This window comes from Mirounga angustirostris, unplaced genomic scaffold (genome assembly GCF_029215605.1).
Source record: "Mirounga angustirostris isolate CCGP_5_RB_7025 unplaced genomic scaffold, mMirAng1.0.hap1 SCAF_9, whole genome shotgun sequence".
In the NCBI taxonomy this organism is placed as follows: Eukaryota; Metazoa; Chordata; class Mammalia; order Carnivora; family Phocidae; genus Mirounga; species Mirounga angustirostris.
Genome location: NW_026991717.1, coordinates 62,093,072 through 62,110,897, shown reverse-complemented (window position 1 = coordinate 62,110,897; position 17,826 = coordinate 62,093,072). Strand labels below are relative to the sequence as shown.

The following is a 17,826-nucleotide window of genomic DNA, read 5'->3' as shown; positions in this document are numbered from 1 at the left end:
CCTGGGTGGCTCAGTCAGTTAAGTGTCCCAACTCTTGATCTCAGCTCAGGTCTAGATCTCAGGGTCATGAGTTCAAGCCCCGTGTTGGGCTCCACTCTGGGCGTGGAGCCTACTTAAAAAAAAAAACAAGAAGAAAAAGAAATGACAGTTGAAGAAAAACTTTATGATTGTGGCAAGTCTTGTAAAGGAAAAGGATAAGGTGAGGTGAGAAAGTGGTTAGGGGTGCCACTGCATTAGAAGGAGTTGTGAGTGAAAGAAAGCCTCTCTGAGCTAAGAATGAGCCAGCCATGCAAAGAACAGAAGAGAGCTCTGGGCACAGGAACAACCAGGGTAAATGAGTACTTGGAATGTTCAGAGAACAGAGCATTACCAAGAAAGAGGTGAGTGGTGTGAAAAGAGGGGAGGGAGGTAACAGAAGGTAGGTGATATTTATTGAGCTCTTACTGTGTGCGCAGCACTCTTTAAAGTGCCCTTTGTGGGCACATGGGTGGCTCAGTTGGTTAAATGACTGTCCTCAGCTCAGGTCATGATCATGGAGTGCCAGGATCAAGTCCCACATCAGGCTCCCTGCCCAGCAGGGAGTCTGCTTCTCCCTCTGACCCTCCCCCCCCCATGCTCGCTCTCTCTCATTCTCTCTCTCTCAAATAAATAAATAAAATCTTAAAAAAAATAATAAAGTGCCCTTTGTGTGTAATTCCTTCAGTCCTTACAACCCTGTGAGGTGGATTCTGTTACCCTCATTTTGTTTACCCCTTTTAGGCCACTGAGGCACCGAGAGTTCAAGTAACTTGTTCACGTTCACATAGCCCGTAACCCCCAGAGCCAGAATTCAGCAGAGCCAGAGTCTTAACCAGTGTACCATATCGCCTTGACATCAGTGTCAGGAGCTCAGAGCAGAGGGAATCACAAGCAGATCACATTTGGGAATCACAAGCACTGGAAAGCATTTAATTAAAGCCATGGAACCAGAGATGCAAGAAGATAGCTCTGGATTGGGAGAGTCCAAATCATAGGACCAAGAATGGGGAGATAAAAGAGAGATGAGAAGAGTAAAGAGAGAAATGTTAACAAAATGGCTCAGTCATTTATGCATTTGACCATTCGTTTATCTTGGGGAGAATGTTTTTGCTGGTTCAGGGCCAGAACTGCCTGATAGGAATCCAGGTCAGTTAAGAAACAACTACTAATGCTGTGGTTTTTCTTCAAAGGTCCTATCGGGTAATCTCTGTATTTACCTTTCTGCTGATATCTTCCTCTGCTCACCATAGACTGGGTGGCTTAAACAACAGATGTTTCTCACATTTCTGGAGCCTGGAAGTCTGAGAACAGGGTGCCAGCACAGTCAGGTTCTTGGTGAGGGTCCTCCTGCTGCACCCAGAAGAGCCCCCTTTTTCTTACTGTATCCTCATATGGGGAGGGAGGTAGAGACAGAGAGGAGGAGAAATTTCCTGTCTCCTCTTTTTTTTTTTTTTTTTAAGATTTTTATTTATTTATTTATTTGACAGAGAGAGAGACACAGCGAGGGAGGGAACACAAGCAGAGGGAGTGGGAGAGGGAGAAGCAGGCTTCCTGCTGAACAGGGAGCCTGATGCAGGGCTCGACCCCAGGACCCTGAGATCATGACCTGAGCCGAAGGCAGACACTTAATGACTGAGCCACCCAGGCGCCCCCTTGTCTCCTCTTTTTATAAGGGCATTAATTCTATCATGAGGACCCCACCCTCAGGACCTGATCCAAACCTAATTACCTCCCAAAGGCCTCACCTCCTAAAAGCATCACACTGGGGATTGAGAGTTCCAAAATAGGAATTTTGGGGGGGATAACTGTTTCAAGGGCTCCTAGGTGGCTCAGTCGGTTAAGCATCTGACTTAATTTCACCTTAGGTCATGATCTCAGGGTCCTGGGATCAAGCCCTGTGTCAGGCTCTACGCTCAGCAGGGAGTCTGCTTAAGGATTTCTCTCTCTCTCCCTAAAATAAATACATAAATCTTTAAAAAAAAAATTAGCAGTTCAGGCTTCTGTAAATACCTTGGCAGAAGGAGATGTGTTTATAATAGTTACCTGACTAAAAAATTCAGAAACAGGGGCGCCTGGCTGGCTCAGTCAGTAGAGCGTGTGACTCTTGATCTGGGGGCCATGAGTTCGAGTCCCACATTGGGCGTGGAGGTTACTTTTAAAAAAATGAAAATAAATGGTTGTTTAAATAAAAAAATTCAGAAACAGATGTTTATGGGTTATATAGCAAACAGATTTCCATTCCGAAATCATCCTGAAGAGTGCTTAGTAGATAACACATTTTATGTATTTTAAACTTGACAACATATACAGGTATGTGTGTGTCTGTGTTCACTCTAGGTATTACTAGGGTGCCTGGGTGGCTCAGTTGGTTAAGTATCTGCCTTTGGCTTAGGTCATGATCTTCAGGTCCTGGAATCGAGCCCCACATCGGGCTCCCTGCTCAGCGGGGAATCTGCTTCTCCCTTTCCCTCTGCCCGTCTTCCCTGCTTGGGCTCGCTCTCTCTCTCTTTCAAATAAATAAATAAAATCTTAAAATAAAATAAACATATATTCCTTTAGGAATAGTAATGATCCTTATCTTCTTTCCTTTGCAATCTAAACCTCCTAAGCATGTAAATTCTCAAATTTGATAAAGTTAATCAACTAACCAAATTGAAGAAAACAAACATTAGAGAAAGTCTCCCAGTTCCCCTCTCTAGAATTTTTTTAAGTTTATTTATTTAAATAATCTCTGCACCCAATGTGGGACTTGAACTCACAACCCCAAGATCAAGAGTCACATGCTATACCAACTGAGCCAGCCAGGTGCCCCTCCCCCTCTAGAATTCTTTTTTTTTTTAAGATTTTTATTTATTTGCGAGAGAGAGAACAAGAGGCAGAGAGCATGAGAGGGAGGAGGGTCAGAGGGAGAAGCAGACTCCCCGCCGAGCAGGGAGCCCGATGCGGGACTCGATCCAGGGACTCCAGGATCATGACCTGAGCCGAAGGCAGTCGCTTAACCAACTGAGCCACCCAGGCGCCCCAAATTTTTCTAAAATTTTTACTTCAACTCTTAGGGGACTCCTTTTTGGCAGGGGAAGGGGTGGTTTCAACACTGAGATATTCATCCATGTTCTAATGCCTTTGTGCCTAGTATGAGCTCTGCCTAGAATCCCACCCGTCATCAGATTGGTCTGTCTTTCAGGACCATGTTTAAATGTTACTTGAACCAGAAAGGCATAACTGCCATACGTCTTGTTCCCTAGCATTTCATATGTATGATAACATTGCATATGTATTAAAGTGAGAGGTATGTTGCTCTCCTCTACTAGATCATGACCTGCAGAGGACAAGATCTAAATCTGTATCTTAATAACTAGAACAGTGGATTTTGGCCTTTTAGTATTCACAGCACCATACCAAAACCCAAAAACCTTAGTAGCATACTGTGATTCAGAGCCTCAAAACCACACTTCATTCAACTATAATTACAAAGCAGTCACTTCTTCAGTGTGACGATTTCTCACAGTTGCCAGTAAAATCATCCAATGGTATGACACCTCACCTGGTAGCTCTTCAGCAATGTGGCCCTGTCTGAATGATTTTTGCTCTTCTGAATTCTCTCATTTATCCTAGTTTCCAGAAGACTTACATATGTATTTAAGGGAGAGGAACATGGTAAAGCCAGGAGACCATCAAATTCTTGGCATTTTTATTTAAAAGTGAAGTTCTTAAAAAATAAAATCTTTAAAAAAAAAAAAAAGTGCAGTTCTTTACTTTTAGTGTTCCAGGAGAGAAGACAATTACTTGAAATTTGGCAGAAATTTGCCAAAATGCCATTTTTCCCAAGCACTACTTTGTGTAGTCAGCTCCTTCGCCTGCATGGCTCCTGTTCCTGGCTCCCTCTGAGTGGTGCACAGTAGACTTGGTGGGTTTTGTGAGATGACCTCATGTCCAGAACCACTTACAGATTTTTTTTGTTTTTAAACATTCTAAGGTAAGAAAAAGAACATCCAGTTGTTTCTTTTTATTAAGTTTTCTGATTTGCCTGAAGAGGGGCCCTATTTTATCAGGGTTAAGATGTCATCAATTATGAGATGCATTTCAATTTCTTAAATGTTATAATGTCTTTAAAAGCTCTAGAGGTCATGTCAGTTGCTCTTGAGAAACTACTTGTTGTCAGTTTCCTGTCTGGTGTTCTTTATGTATTTACTTCCTTGAAAAGGGGCAAAACACTGCTAATTTCCAGTAACTTCTCGTTTTCCCCTACCAGTTGCTTTTCGACTCTATGACTTGGATAAAGATGACAAGATTTCCCGTGATGAGCTGTTACAGGTATGTGTGACAGCTGCCGTGCATGTGGACAACTTGTTTGGGCTCTGTCTGCTTGTCCTTTTGGGCGGGAATTGTTCTTTCAGCAAGTGTTTATTTAACACCTGCCTGTGCAGAGTACCGTTTTAGATATAAAAGATATAGACCCTGTGGGAACGTGAAATGGCTCATTGAGTTCTCAAAGACAGATGTCTCTGCTATTTAAAAGCCAGTTTAATGTCTTTTAGGTGCTGACTGGCAGAGCTAAACTATGCAAGATGGTCTAAGTCAGATAGTTCCATTATTGTTATATCAGCTTATTGATATCCAGTATATTCTGATGACACTTAGGTGAATGCTGCTGTCCCGCCTGTCCTTGGGCTTGATGTAGGAGTCATGGAACTCTTGCTGGGCCGCTGTACAGAGCCAAGTGCTCACTGTCCTTTGTTGCTCCTGAGGACAATTCCCTGTCCTCCTACTAGCAGTGACTAGCATTTCATCCTCTTAGCATTGCCTTCCTCTTGTCTTCCTCACTTCCTTAAATACAAGTTCAGAGGGGAGAAAGTTCTCCTTTTTTCTTTTCTTTAATATTTATGATTCTGGAGGACTCTAGGAAGCTAATACATTCAGGACTTTCTGGGGGAGATTTGTCTATTTCAAGATAACACCTAAAAAGTAAAGTAGGGGGCACCTGGGTGGCTCAGTTGTTAAGCGTCTGCCTTTGGCTCAGTTCATGATCCCAGGGTCCTGGGATCGAGCCCCGCGTGGGGCTCCCTGCTCCACGGGAAGCCTGCTTCTCCCTCTCCCACTCCCCCTAATTGTGCTCCCTCTCTCTCTTTTTCTCTCTCAAATAAGTAAATCTTAAAAAAAAAGAGGTAGTAATAATAAAAGTCCTATTTGCTAATGAACTTCCAACTGGAACCCTGAGTGGCTCTGTGGAGTGCTGACTGGGCACAGAGGCGTGGCAGACAGTGAGGGCCACTGGTTGCTGGGACCTGGATCAAGCCACTTCTAGACCCTCTTGTCCTCGTTAACAGACTGGATGAGTGATTCTTCAGACAACACCACTCCTCTCCCCACAGAGCACACGTACTCAATACGGTTCTCTAATTCTAAAAATAAAACACTTCAGAGAATAATTGGACTGAGCTCAGAAGAAGCTGCTATTTGAGGATGGACTTGTCTAGTCAACCACACACAATCAAGGAAGATGGCAAATGGCTTGGCCATTCAGTATTTTTACCAGGATTGCCTCTTTTTAAATTTTTCTTGTTTTGAGAGAGAGAGTGGGGGGGGCGAGGGGCAGAAGGAGAGGGAGAGAGAGAATCTCAAGCAGACTCCATGCTGATCACAGAGCCCGAGGTGGATCTCCATCTCACAACCTTGAGATCATGACCTGAGCCGAAACCAAGAGTCAGACGCTTAGCCAGCTGTGCCATCCACACACCCCAAAATTGTTTCTTTTTATTAATCCTTCCATTTGCCTATCTTTGTACCCCTAAATGTACAACTTTCCATTTTCAAGAATCAATTTGTAAAAAGAAATAACCAGTATTGATGCAAATCAATATTTCAGGTCTTTTTTTCTTTTCAGAAAATCCTGTAATTTACTTTTTAAAAATCTATGTCAAGAGATTGGAGAAGGATGTAAAGGAGTGGGGCCTGTGAGCTGCTGGGCCAAAAAGTCTTTCTCTCCTATGGAAGAGCTCAGCTCTTACCTCTGAAGACAGAGGTGGCTGACTACAGTGATGTGAGGCATCACAAAAGCACCCTGGCCCCCATTTCATACTAACAGTCATATCACTATAGTTGCTTATTTTGCTTAAAGTAATAATTTTCAAAATATATTTACACCCTGAAGATGTTAGCAGAATTGCGGGGAGGAGTTTTTTGTTATGTGTGAAGCAAATTTGGTGAAACAGTGTTAAATTCTCTTGACTACAGTCCGTTAAATGTGCTTATTTTTCTAAAAAGAAGGGTTTAGTATTTAAACCTTCAAAGATCTTTATGTTTCTTGGCTGTCCTTTAGGAATAGCTGGGTTAATGCACTGCTTCAGAGAGGACTGCATTCATGTGGGATTCCTAGAAAGCCCTACCAAACTGACTTAAACCAATAAGGAACTAGTTTGCCTCATGCAACAAGAAGTCTGGGGTTAGATTATCTGGGTTGATACAGAACCTATGTGATGTCCAGGAACCAGGCTTCTGTATTCTTGCTCTGGCATGCATAACACAGAGGACTTTCGTCCCACAGTCCCTGGGATGGCTGCTCTACCACCAAAGCATCATATCTGTGTTCCAGACAAAAAGAATGGGAAGAGCATTAATCTCAGGAAACAAACTGAGGGTTGCTGGAGTGGTGGGGGGTGGGTGGGATGGGGTGGCTGGGTGATAGACCTTGGGGAGGGTATGTGCTATGGTGAGCACTGTGAATTGTGTAAGACTGTTGAATCACAGACCTGTACCTCTGAAACAAATAATACGTTATATGTTAAAAAAGAAAAAAGAAAAAGAAGAAGATAGCAGGAAGGGAAGAATGAAAGGGGGGAAATCGGAGGGGGAGACGAACCATGAGAGACTATGGACTCTGAGAAACAAACTGAGGGTTCTAGAGGGGAGAGGGGTGGGGGGATGGGTTAGCCTGGTGATGGGTATTAAAGAGGGCACATTCTGCATGGAGCACTGGGTGTTATATGCAAACAGTGAATCATGGAACACTACATCAAAAACTAATGATGTAACGGATGGTGATTAACATAACATAAAAAGGGGTGCCTGTGTGGCTCAGTCGTTAAGCATCTGCCCTCGGCTCAGGTCATGATCTCAGGATCCTGGGATCGAGCCCCGCATCAGGCTCCCTGCTCCGCGGGAAGCCTGCTTCTCCCTCTCCCACTCCCCTTGTTTGTGTTCACTCTCTCGCTGTCTCTCTCTCTGTCAAATAAATAAATAAAATCTTTAAAAAAAAAAACATAATAAAAAAAATTTACCAAAAAAAAAAAAAAATGGAAAGAGCAAAATGCAAAGGACTCTCCCCCAGTGAAGCTTTGCCTTCCTATCCAGTGACCTTGCCAGAGAGTTCTACTCATATCATTGTCTAGAATGGCCTAGATGAGAAGACAAGGGTTTCCACTTTCTGTCTGTACATTTGAGGACATCAAAGGAAAAGAGGGTGGAGGTGGCTTTTTCTTTAATCTTTTTCTTTAAAAGAGTCCTGCTGAACTCCAAGTCTCCTGTAATTCCTGGCTTTTGGTCCTGTAGGTGCTACGCATGATGGTTGGAGTAAATATCTCAGATGAGCAGCTGGGCAGCATTGCAGACAGGACCATCCAGGAGGCTGATCAGGATGGGGACAGTGCCATATCTTTCACAGAATTTGTTAAGGTCAGTCCATCACCTCTTGGTTTGAAAAAGTCTGAAAAAGTTTGAAAATTCTGTCACGTAGGAGGGAGGGAGAAAAACATTCCAATAAGAACTTGGGGCAGTATCCCTTCTTTTGACCGTCATAACCATAATTGGGTTTGGGGACGTTTTTTCCCCCCAGGTTTTGGAGAAGGTGGACGTAGAACAGAAAATGAGCATCCGATTTCTTCACTGAAGGACTGAGACCAGACTGTTGCCTGCTTTCTAGTATTTACGAACTGGAACTTGAGAGTCCTCCTGTCCACCAGCCCCACCTCCACCCCATCATTCCCCTTCTCCCAAAGTACTACTGCTGTTGCATGACAACCCCAAATATGTTCTGTCAACGTAAACTTGCCTTTGGTGTATAAACAGGGCATTACAGAATGGTACCCCAGTCTATTTCTGTTCAGTATCATTCACCAGTTATCTCCATTTCTAAATATCATCTCCCCTGGTTCGCTGCTGAAGGCCACATGTCCATCCCGTCTGAAACAGTGAGAGGCAATCCATGCCAAGAACCAACCAGCAAAGCTCTTTCACTGGATGTAGAAGACAGCCTTGCTGCCTTCCCTCCAGCCAGGCTTCGGCATGCTCCTTCGTCCTTTTTTTATATGTCCTTTCCTTCCTACTTCTCTGTCACTTAGTTCTTCAGTCTCCCTGCTCTTCATTAAGCTTCAGCCCCTCTCTTCTACTTGGCCCCCCAAGCTATGCCTGTTAAGCGTATTTCTGACTTGGCAGGATAGTGGGCGGGCTGGCGGTTTTTGTCTACCTTTATTCTTAAATGGGTCTCTGGGATGTTGCCTCTACAGGAGATTTTCCATAACCAACACTTCTCTCAAAAGAATGGTCATCTCTTGGTCCCCTGCACTCTGCTCTGTCATCAAAGGGCTGTTGGTTAGATGTTCTTGGTGAAAGGTGGCGGCCTTGGTGAGAGGTGTAGAGCCAAGGCTTCCACGTGGCTTGCCCAGGTCGCTCTACCTCTGGCCTCTGATTCTCAACTCACATAACTACGTAGCTACTCTTGTTAGTACAGTGTTGACTCTTCCGAAAAGAGCCATATGCCGGCAGGTTTGCTTAGTTTTCGGAAACCATCACCACCACAATGGCTGCCCTGACATTGTGCTTGGGGCCTTTCTCATGGCTTTTTGGTCAAGGAGCCCGGGCACTCTGAAAGCCTGGTGTATCCCCAAACTTATGCAGCATGGCTTATGCCTCAGTGTTACGTGCCCTAGAATGTGTTTCACGTCACATTTCCCAATTGGATGAGCAGTGTTAACGGAAGTGCCTAACTTATCCCAGTCTGAGAGATTTAAAGATTGTCCTCAGTGTCTTGAAGTTTTGCACAAAATTCTCAACGAATTTTACACTTGGCAAATGTTAGTGCTGGAAGCCATAGTCCACTCCTAGAAGAGGTCCCGAGCATTGAATGTATTATTATCATAAGCTGCCTGGTTACATTGACTTCCCAGCTCCTCTTGCAAACCACTACTCATCTCTTAGAAACAAGGAGTCTGGCACCAGTGGCACAAACTGAGGTGACACTTACAGGCCTTTGCATGAGCCAGAGCAACTTCTCTGCCTATACAGCTTAGTATAGACCTCAGTGAATCAGGCTGTTGTCCTCCTGTCTTTATGAGTCTCTTTGTCTATATATCTGCCCTTGGCTGATTTTCTCTGACTCCTTGCTTGCTCGCTTGGTTGTTTCCTTGCTTTGGAAGGCCTTGTTTCCTTGCTTTGGAATACTTTTGGCAGGGAATTGCTTAAAAACAAAAACAAGATGCTGCAAAGGGATTGGGAAGAGTGGGAAACAGGAGTGGCCAGGCCAGATGACTCAAGTATAAATGACTGAGGAATTCTGGATGAAGTATCAGTCTGACTTTGTGATCAAGTGATGTAATATAGGGAATGGATAAAAGGGAAGAATTTTCTGACACTCGTCTGTTAGAGAGGTACTTCAGAGGCTCCTTGACTTCCATATGTAAAGTTCCTAAGATATGGCTTTTTCCTCCTTTTGGCTGTATAGCAAACTGTTTTAATCCACGGTTGTGCCTTATTGTTCCATTAAAATTGTATTCTTTGATCCATCAATAAATACTTGTGGTTAAAACAAAATAACTTGGGTCAGTTTTGTCTTAAGTTTTTTTTTAAAGATTTTATTTATTTATTTGACAGAGACAGTGAGAGAGAGAACACAAGTAGGGGGAGTGGGAGAGAGAGAAGCAGGCTTCCCACGTAGCAGGGAGCCTGATGCAGGGCTCAGCCGATCCCGGAATCATGACCTGAGCCCAAGGCAGATGCTTAACGACTGAGCTACCCAGGCGCCCGTTGTCTGTTTTTTAAGAATTTTATAAAGCTCAGTCCCCTCCTTCAAGTTTGAAATCCCAAACCATGTTTCCCTTACTCAGGTTTATGTCTGGGCTGTCAAATGCATGTTTGCTCTGCTGCTGCCTGTACCTGTGATGTGGGGGTATTCATCTAGGGGCCAGCACTGAGTGCCCCTGGGCACAGGTTTCTTACCTTGGCCACTTCCCGCTCACTCCAGGTAGGATTCCATTTCTGTTCTTGACTCCCTGGCTTTTTAAATGTAGAAAAGGCCTAAAAATGGGGTATGTGTTTATTGCTCGTTATTAAGTCATCCACCCCCTCAAGCATGTGCAGCCTCAATGACTCATTATACCCACCTATCATTACATGGCTTTTCACATCTTCAAGACTCAGTGACCTGGGGAGTCTTGATCTCAGCTTGGGTCTTGATCTCAGGGTCATGAGTTTGAGCTCCACAGTGGGCTCCATGCTGTGTGTGGAGTCTACTTAAGGAAAAAAAAAAAAAAGACTCCATGACTACTTCATCTGTAAGGTGCAAATATCTCTCTTTAGGTTTAGGGGCATGCCACTGGACTCAAAGCAGTAATAATAGCTGGAATCAGCTATACAAATTCTAACGCGATACCCTCTTCTTTTCCCATCCATCTGCCTGAAAAGTCCATTCCAAATGACTTGCTATGGTGTTTAAGCTTTGTTTCACTTTGAGTCTGTTAGGATTCAGTGAAAGTGGCAACTAGATGAAGGACCAAGCAGTCCATTTTGGGAAAAACTGAATGTAACTGGCCATGGCCAAAGGAACAGCAGTCTTGTGACTAAAGTAGAGCATAATCAATACTGTAAAAATGTTATAAACATACTACAGCATTAAATACAATTTGAGGAAAATCCCCTTAACCAACTTGATTTCTCTTGTTCCTTTCTGGTCTATCCATGCATTACATATTTGAACATAAATGGAACATAACACAAGATTATATCAGCTTTAAAAAATTAATGTATTAGCAGAGAAAGTCAATTATCATATGGTTTCACTTATTTGTGGAACATAAGGAATAGCATGGAGGACATTAGGAGAAGGACGGGGAAAATGAAGGGGGGGAAATCAGAGGGGGAGACGAACCATGAGAGACTATGGACTCCGAGTAACAAACAGGGTTTTAGAGGTGAGGAGAGAGGGGGATGGGTTAGCCCGGTGATGGGTATTAAGGAGGGCACGTTCTGCAAGGAGCACTGGGTGTTATATGCAAACAATGAATCATGGAAGACTACATCAAAAACTAATGATGTAGGGCGCCTGGGTGGCTCAGTCGTTAAGCGTCTGCCTTCGACTCAGGTCATGGTCCCGGGGTCCTGGGATCGAGTCCCATATCGGGCTCCCTGCTCCGTGGGAAGCCTGCTTCTCCCTCTCCTACTCCCCCTGCTTGTGTTCCTGCTCTCACTGTGTTTCTCTCTGTCAAATAAATAAATAAAATCTTTAAAAAAAAAAAAAAACTAATGATGTACTGTATGGTGACTAACATAACATAATAAAAAAATAACAAAAATTAATGTATTCCCTATGTTACCTGTTCTTCCTAGCTTATATTAATGGTTACATTTTACAGACTTGATATAGTATTTAATTATTACCTTGTTTATTGTTTCCAATTTTATCTGTTCTAATGATACAATGAATACCTTTCTCCACATAGCTCTTTTCTTTGAAAAGATTTTACAGGAGTGGGATTACTAGGTCAAGGTTTGGACATGTACTTAAAGCTTTTGATATGTCTCCAAAGAAATGAATGCCAAACTGCCACAAGTAATTGAATTACTTTCTTTTACCTTCATTCTTCTTTTCAGAATAGTCTTTACTGTCATCTATTTTTTTCAAATTGCTTTTAGAATCATGTTATCAAATTCTGTTTTTAAAATACTAGAATATGGGGCACCTGGGTGGCTCAGTCGGTTAAGTAACCCACTCTTGATTTTGGCTCAGGTCATGATCTTAGGGTCGTGAGATCAAATCCTGTGTCATTCTCCACACTCAGTGGGGAGTCTGAGATTCTCTCTCTCCTAATCTCTCTATCCCTCCCCCACTCTCTCGTGCTCTCTCTCTAAAATAAATCTTTAAAAATAAAATACTAGAATAGATTGTGTTGATTAGGATTTAGAGCAAACATTCATTGCAGAGATGCCTCAGAGAGGACTATCTTTACAAACTGGGTTTCTTATACTATAAACCAGGTATTTATCCTGTTTCCCAAACACTGAGAGCAGAACTGCTTGGAAGGAAGTCATTACTGGACTGAAATTCCCTAAATTCACATTTTTAAAAAAAAGATTTTATTTATTTATTCATGAAAGACGAGAGAGAGGGAGAGGCAGAGGGAGAAACAGGCTCCCAACGAGCAGGGATCCCTATGTGGGACTCGATCCCAGCACCCTGGGGTCACGACCTGAGCCGAAGGCAGACACTTAACCATCTGAGCCACCCAGGGGCCCCTAAATTCACATTTGACTGAGCTTTGAGTCAACAAACGATTCAAACTAAAGATGGCTGGTATTTTCTAATACAGATCTGTGATCTGTTTAACATCTAGCTTAGTAGAAACTTCAGTTTAGAGATTCTTTTCCTCTACACCAAGGAGTGATGGGAGATTTACCTGTAAGTTTGTGAGGTACTGCAGGCAGTTTCTTCCCAGCTCTGGGATGGAGCAGACTGCAATGAGGAGCCTCATGTCTTTTAAGATGGAGTAAGCAACTAAGCTGACATCTTAACCCAAGGTAGAAGCTGATCAAAGATTTGGTCTTGAGATGCCAAGACTCAGTTTTCTTCTCTATTCTCTTCAGTCTTCTAAGCACTAGATTCTGACCTCTTCTCAAAACTAGAAAGACTTTGGTGACATGGTCTTGACACTTCCCACCACCCTTTGCAGTCTTAAATTATTTAAGAACTGAACCAGGTAGGTGAATTGTTATATCCTATACCTGAATGTGGTTGCAGAAATAAGAATTAATCAAATAAGTTCTCTTGGCTGCTATAATAGATATCAAGCACCATTAAACAGATTTTTAGTGTTTTATTCTGAAAATCTTACTCCCTAAAAAACACACACAATTACTTTTTTTTTTTAAGATTTTATTTTTAAGTAATCTCTACACCCAACATGGGGCTTGAACCCAAAACCCCCCGAGATCAAGAGTTACATGCTCTACCAATGAGCCAGCCAGGACAGCCTCTTCAGAAACAGGTTTTATTTTGCGTGTGTGTGTGTGTGTTTTAAGGTGGGGGTAGGGGTAGAGGGGGAGGGAGAGAATCTTAAGCCAGACCCCACACCCAGTGTGGAGCCCAGTGTGGGATGCAATATCACAATGGTGAGATCATGACCTGAGTTGAAATCAAGAGTCAGACACTTAACCAACTGAACCACCCAGGCACCCCAGAATTTTTTTTTAATTAAATTGATTTTTTTAAAAAGTTTTAAGTAATCTCTCTCTCCAATGTGGGGCTTGAACTCACAACCCCAAGATCCAAGAATCTCATACTCCCATCAACTGAGCCAGCCAGGCACTCCTAAGGAAGAATTTCTTATTATTCAAATGAGGAACAGGATATTGCCAAAACTAGTGCATTCCCTAGCCCTTAGTTGCTAGAATTGCTTAAGCGAAATCTTGAATGACCATTTTTGTCAGGAATCTTGCAGAATTCCCAAATTACAACAGAGGTTTACCTAGATGATCTAGAATTGCTGCCTATTGGTTCATAACATAATAACTAGGTTCTCCCTGTATATATAACACTATTTTACAAAAATACTTTTAGGGGCGCCTGGGTGGCTCAATCGTTAAGCGTCTGCCTTTGGCTCAGGTCAAGGCCCCAGGGTCCTGGGATCGAGCCCCACATTGGGCTCCCTGCTCAGCAGGAAGCCTGTTTTTCCCTCTCCCGCTCCCCCTGCTTGTGTTCCCTCTCTTGCAGTGTCTCTGTCAAATAAATAAAATCTTAAAAATGTATATTTTTATTGTGGGGGGCGCCTGGGTGGCTCAGTCAGTTCAGCGTCTGTTTTCGGCTCAGGTCATGATCTCAGGGTCCTGGGATCGAGCCCCACGTCTGCTCAGCGGGAGCCTGCTTCTCCCTCTCCTTCTGCCTGTTGCTCCCCCTGCTTGTGTGCTCGCTCTCTCTCTCTGTCAAACAAGCAAATAAATAAAATCTTTAAAAAATATTTTTTTATTTTTTGTTTTTGTGTGTGCATGTATTTGTTTTGTATTTGTTTTTGTTTTTAGGAACACACAGGTACATCTGCAAACTTTTTTAACATGAAGGGCATGATTGTTAAGGAGGAGGAAATAAATGAGAGATAAATGAGAAACAGTCTGTATTATCCCAGTTGACACTGTTTTATGGTTTTGTTTTTGGTTCTTTCCTAGTTGCCTGTGCCCTAGGAAGAAAAACATCTATAATGGGAAGTTATTTTTAGCTAGTGTTGGACTGATCTATCAGAATGTATGGCTGGAGCTGAGTCCTAGAGATAGAGCCTCTGCTATGCTAGGCAGTAAACCCTTCAGTTGCTGGATAGGGGATAAGTATGGGCGGGGGGGTCCTGAGTATAAGAGGAGGCAGAGAAGGGAACCTTGGGTCTGGGGAAATGGGAAATGCGAAGTGTGTAAGTATTTTAATATTTTAATAACTGAACTAAATATCAGTTGACCCTGCCAATATCCTGGATTGAAGACACTCTCCTTTTCCCATTGAATTATCTTGGCATCTTGGTCAAAAATTGGTCCTAAATGTAAGGGTTTGTTTCTGGACTCTCAATTCTGTTTTGCTGATTCTATATGCCTATCCTCGTGAATACTACACTGTCTCAATTACTGTAGCTTTGTAGTCAGTTATGAATCGGGTAGTGTAATTCAGACTTTTTTTCCCCAAAATTGGCTTAGCTATTCTGTGTCCTTTGTATTTCCTTATACATTTCAGGATCGGCTTGTCAATTTCTACCACATATGTACTAGGATTTTGTTAGGCATTGCATTGACTCTAATCAATTTGAGAATTGCCATCTTAATATTGAGTCTAACAAACCATGAACATGGAAAGTCTCTACTTTAGATCTTCATTTCTCTCAGTATGTTTTATATTTTTGGTGTATAAATCTTGGATTTGTTTTATTAAACTTTTTCCTAAGTATTTTATTCTTTTTGATGCTACTATGAATGCAGTTGTTAATTTCATTTTTTATATTAGTGTAGAGAAATAGTTGATTTTTGTATACTTATCTTGTATTCTGCAGCCTCACTAAACATAAAAATTCCAGTACTTTTGTTTTTGCTCTGTGCGTGCTCCTTACGATTTTCAACAGAGGATCGCGTCACCTGCAAATAAAGGCAGTTTTGTTTCTTCCAATCTGGATGCCTTTTGTTTGCCTTTTTGCACTGACTACACCCTCCAGGACAATGTTGAATAGAGGTGAAGAGAGCCTGTGTCCTTGCTTGGTTTCTGATCTTAAAGGGAAAGTATGAAGGCTCACCATTAAGTATGATTTTTTTTTTTTAAGTAGGTTCCATGCCCAAAGTGGGACTTGAATCACGACCCTGAGATAAAGAGTAGTATGTATGCTCTTCTGACTGAGCAAGGCAGGCTCCCCCATTTTAAGTGAAGGTTTTCCCTTAGTTGCCCTTTATCATTAGCTTCTGTAAAAATAAAACTCCTTAGCTTCATCCGAGGACTTTGGGAATTGGATCTCAGGGAGGTGCAGCATTAGGAATCCATATTCCTAGGAAGCAGCCCATTTGAGAGCCTTACTGGTGTTTGAGGACCTACATCTCATACCTGGGAGCCACCATTGGCACCGTGTAATGGCAACTTCTAATTACTCTACTTGCCTCTCCTGGAACAATCCCTTTATTTATTTTTTTTTAAAAGATTTTATTTATTTGACAGATAGAGCCAGAGAGCACAAGTGGAGAGAACGGCAGAGGGAGAGGGAGAAGCAGGCTCCCCACTTGAGCAGGGAGCCTGATGCGGGGCTCGATTCCAGGATCCCGGGATCATGACCCGAGCCGAAGGCAGACGCTTAACCAACTGAGCCACCCAGGCTTCCTGGTTTTTAGTTTCTTCATCTGTAATATGACCCAGTTGGATTAGGTAAGCTCTGTGATCCCTTCCAACTCTGAATATGTGAGCATACACTGTTTGAAAATACTCTGGCATTTCTTTTTTTTTTTTTTTTTTTAAGATTTTATTTATTTATTCATGAGAGACAGAGAGAGAGAGCGAAAGCAGGAACACAAGCAGGGGGAGTGGGAGAGGGAGAAGCAGGCTCCCAAGGAGCAGGGAGCCCGATGTGGGACTCGATCCCAGGACCCTGAGATCATGACCTGAGCCGAAGGCAGACGCTTAACCATCTGAGCCACCCAGGCGCCCCTGAAACAATCCCTTTAGACAGGATCCCAAGAGCCCTACAGCTGAGTGTAGGAAGCAACAAAATTGTCAGTTATAACGGTCTGACATTTTCCAGAAGAATCCTTAAACGAAAGAAACGAATTTGCTCTCCTGTATTGACCAGAGCTGGAAACGGCGGTCTGACGTTTGGGCCCCTTACGAATGGAAACGAGTCAGAGAGAATGAGATACAAATTGGAGCTATTAAATTGTCTGCCTAGGTGTGGTATTGTCCGGGGTTAAAAGCTCCCGGTCCGAGAATGAAATTATCAGCAGTATAGTTGAACCTAACGGTGTCTTATAAAACTGTCATGCGGCCTAGCCAGACTACCTTTCCACGAAGTGACACAGGTTCTACGGGAAATAATTTTACATTCCTAACAAGTGAATTACAAAAACGTTTTCCCCCCGTTACCTCAACCCTGGGACCCAATCCCACAAAAAAAAGATCGAAAAGAGTGGGGTCAGCACTATTGACGGACGTACATTCCGACCAGCCGACAGCGGGAAGACAATGCGCTTGCGCAAGTCGTTAACCAGTCAGGACGCCGCGGCAGAAGCGGAGGCGGGGCTTGTGGAAACGGCCGCCGCAGGGTTGGCGGACTTGGGAAGGAGCGAAGATGGCGGAGTGAGGCGTGCGGGTGGGAGCCGGCCGTTGGGCCGGGGGCGGGAAGGCCCCCGGAGTGTCCAGTGCTTCTCCTGGTCGGTGCGAGGTAAGCCGAGAAGGCGGGCGACGGGGAACTAGCAGGAGGTGGCGCGGCCCAGCCCGGCCGGGGAACGGGAGCGCGCGGAGCCCTGCCTGCGGCGGGCGCGGGCCTCGGCCTGGCGCGGGTTTCCTTTCGAGCAGCCTCGGGCGGCCGTACAAACCTTGCGGGGTGTGTCGCACCAACGCTTCGTCTTCTACCCACCTCTGTCCTTCTCAGTGCCTTTTTTGGCTGCCTTTGTGCTTTCGGCTTGTTCCCCGGTGATTGCACCCACGCGGGTGTGTATCTGCCAGCCGCTGCGTCGTCCAGCGGTTTATTTTTTAAAGAATACCTTTATTTTATTGATTTATTTATATTCCTCACCTCACGGCTTCGTGTTCGCTGTTTTGCCTGAGTCTCCGGTATCAATCGAGGCCTATTGGGGCCCTGAGTAATTTGTGTCCCTGGTCCGTTGACCTTGAGATTTGGTTTAATAGGTTCTCCCCCCGGGATTTTAATTTGTATCATTCACGTTCTCTTGCTACCTATTCATTCATTTCCCCCTCCCACCCCTCAAACTTTTAAGATCCGAGTAAGCATCTTTGTCCTTGTGTGACTTGGTAATTGCTTAATGGTGCTTTAATTTCGACTGACTGTAGGTCCCGGTAGAATTCACCGTTGTTGTTTT

At 43.6% G+C, this 17,826-nt stretch overlaps 2 protein-coding genes across 7 annotated transcripts in view; both read left to right on the top strand.

Moving 5' to 3' along the window:
* CHP1 (calcineurin like EF-hand protein 1) overlaps positions 1 to 17,826 on the top strand; it is a 71,511-nt gene that overhangs the window by 33,678 nt on the left and 20,007 nt on the right. For all 6 annotated transcript variants that reach the window (XM_064570658.1, XM_045900322.3, XM_064570656.1 and 3 more), the window contains exons 5-7: positions 4,271 to 4,332; positions 7,567 to 7,689; positions 7,850 to 17,168. In XM_064570658.1, coding sequence (XP_064426728.1) covers positions 4,271 to 4,332; positions 7,567 to 7,689; positions 7,850 to 7,903 — 239 coding nt within the window. In that variant the 3' untranslated portion in view covers positions 7,904 to 17,168. The remainder of the gene's footprint in view (positions 1 to 4,270; positions 4,333 to 7,566; positions 7,690 to 7,849; positions 17,169 to 17,826) is intronic.
* NUSAP1 (nucleolar and spindle associated protein 1) overlaps positions 17,116 to 17,826 on the top strand; it is a 77,028-nt gene continuing 76,317 nt past the window's right edge. Inside the window, exon 1 of the mRNA XM_054513603.2 lies at positions 17,116 to 17,168. The gene's annotated coding sequence lies outside the window, so the exon portion shown is untranslated. The remainder of the gene's footprint in view (positions 17,169 to 17,826) is intronic.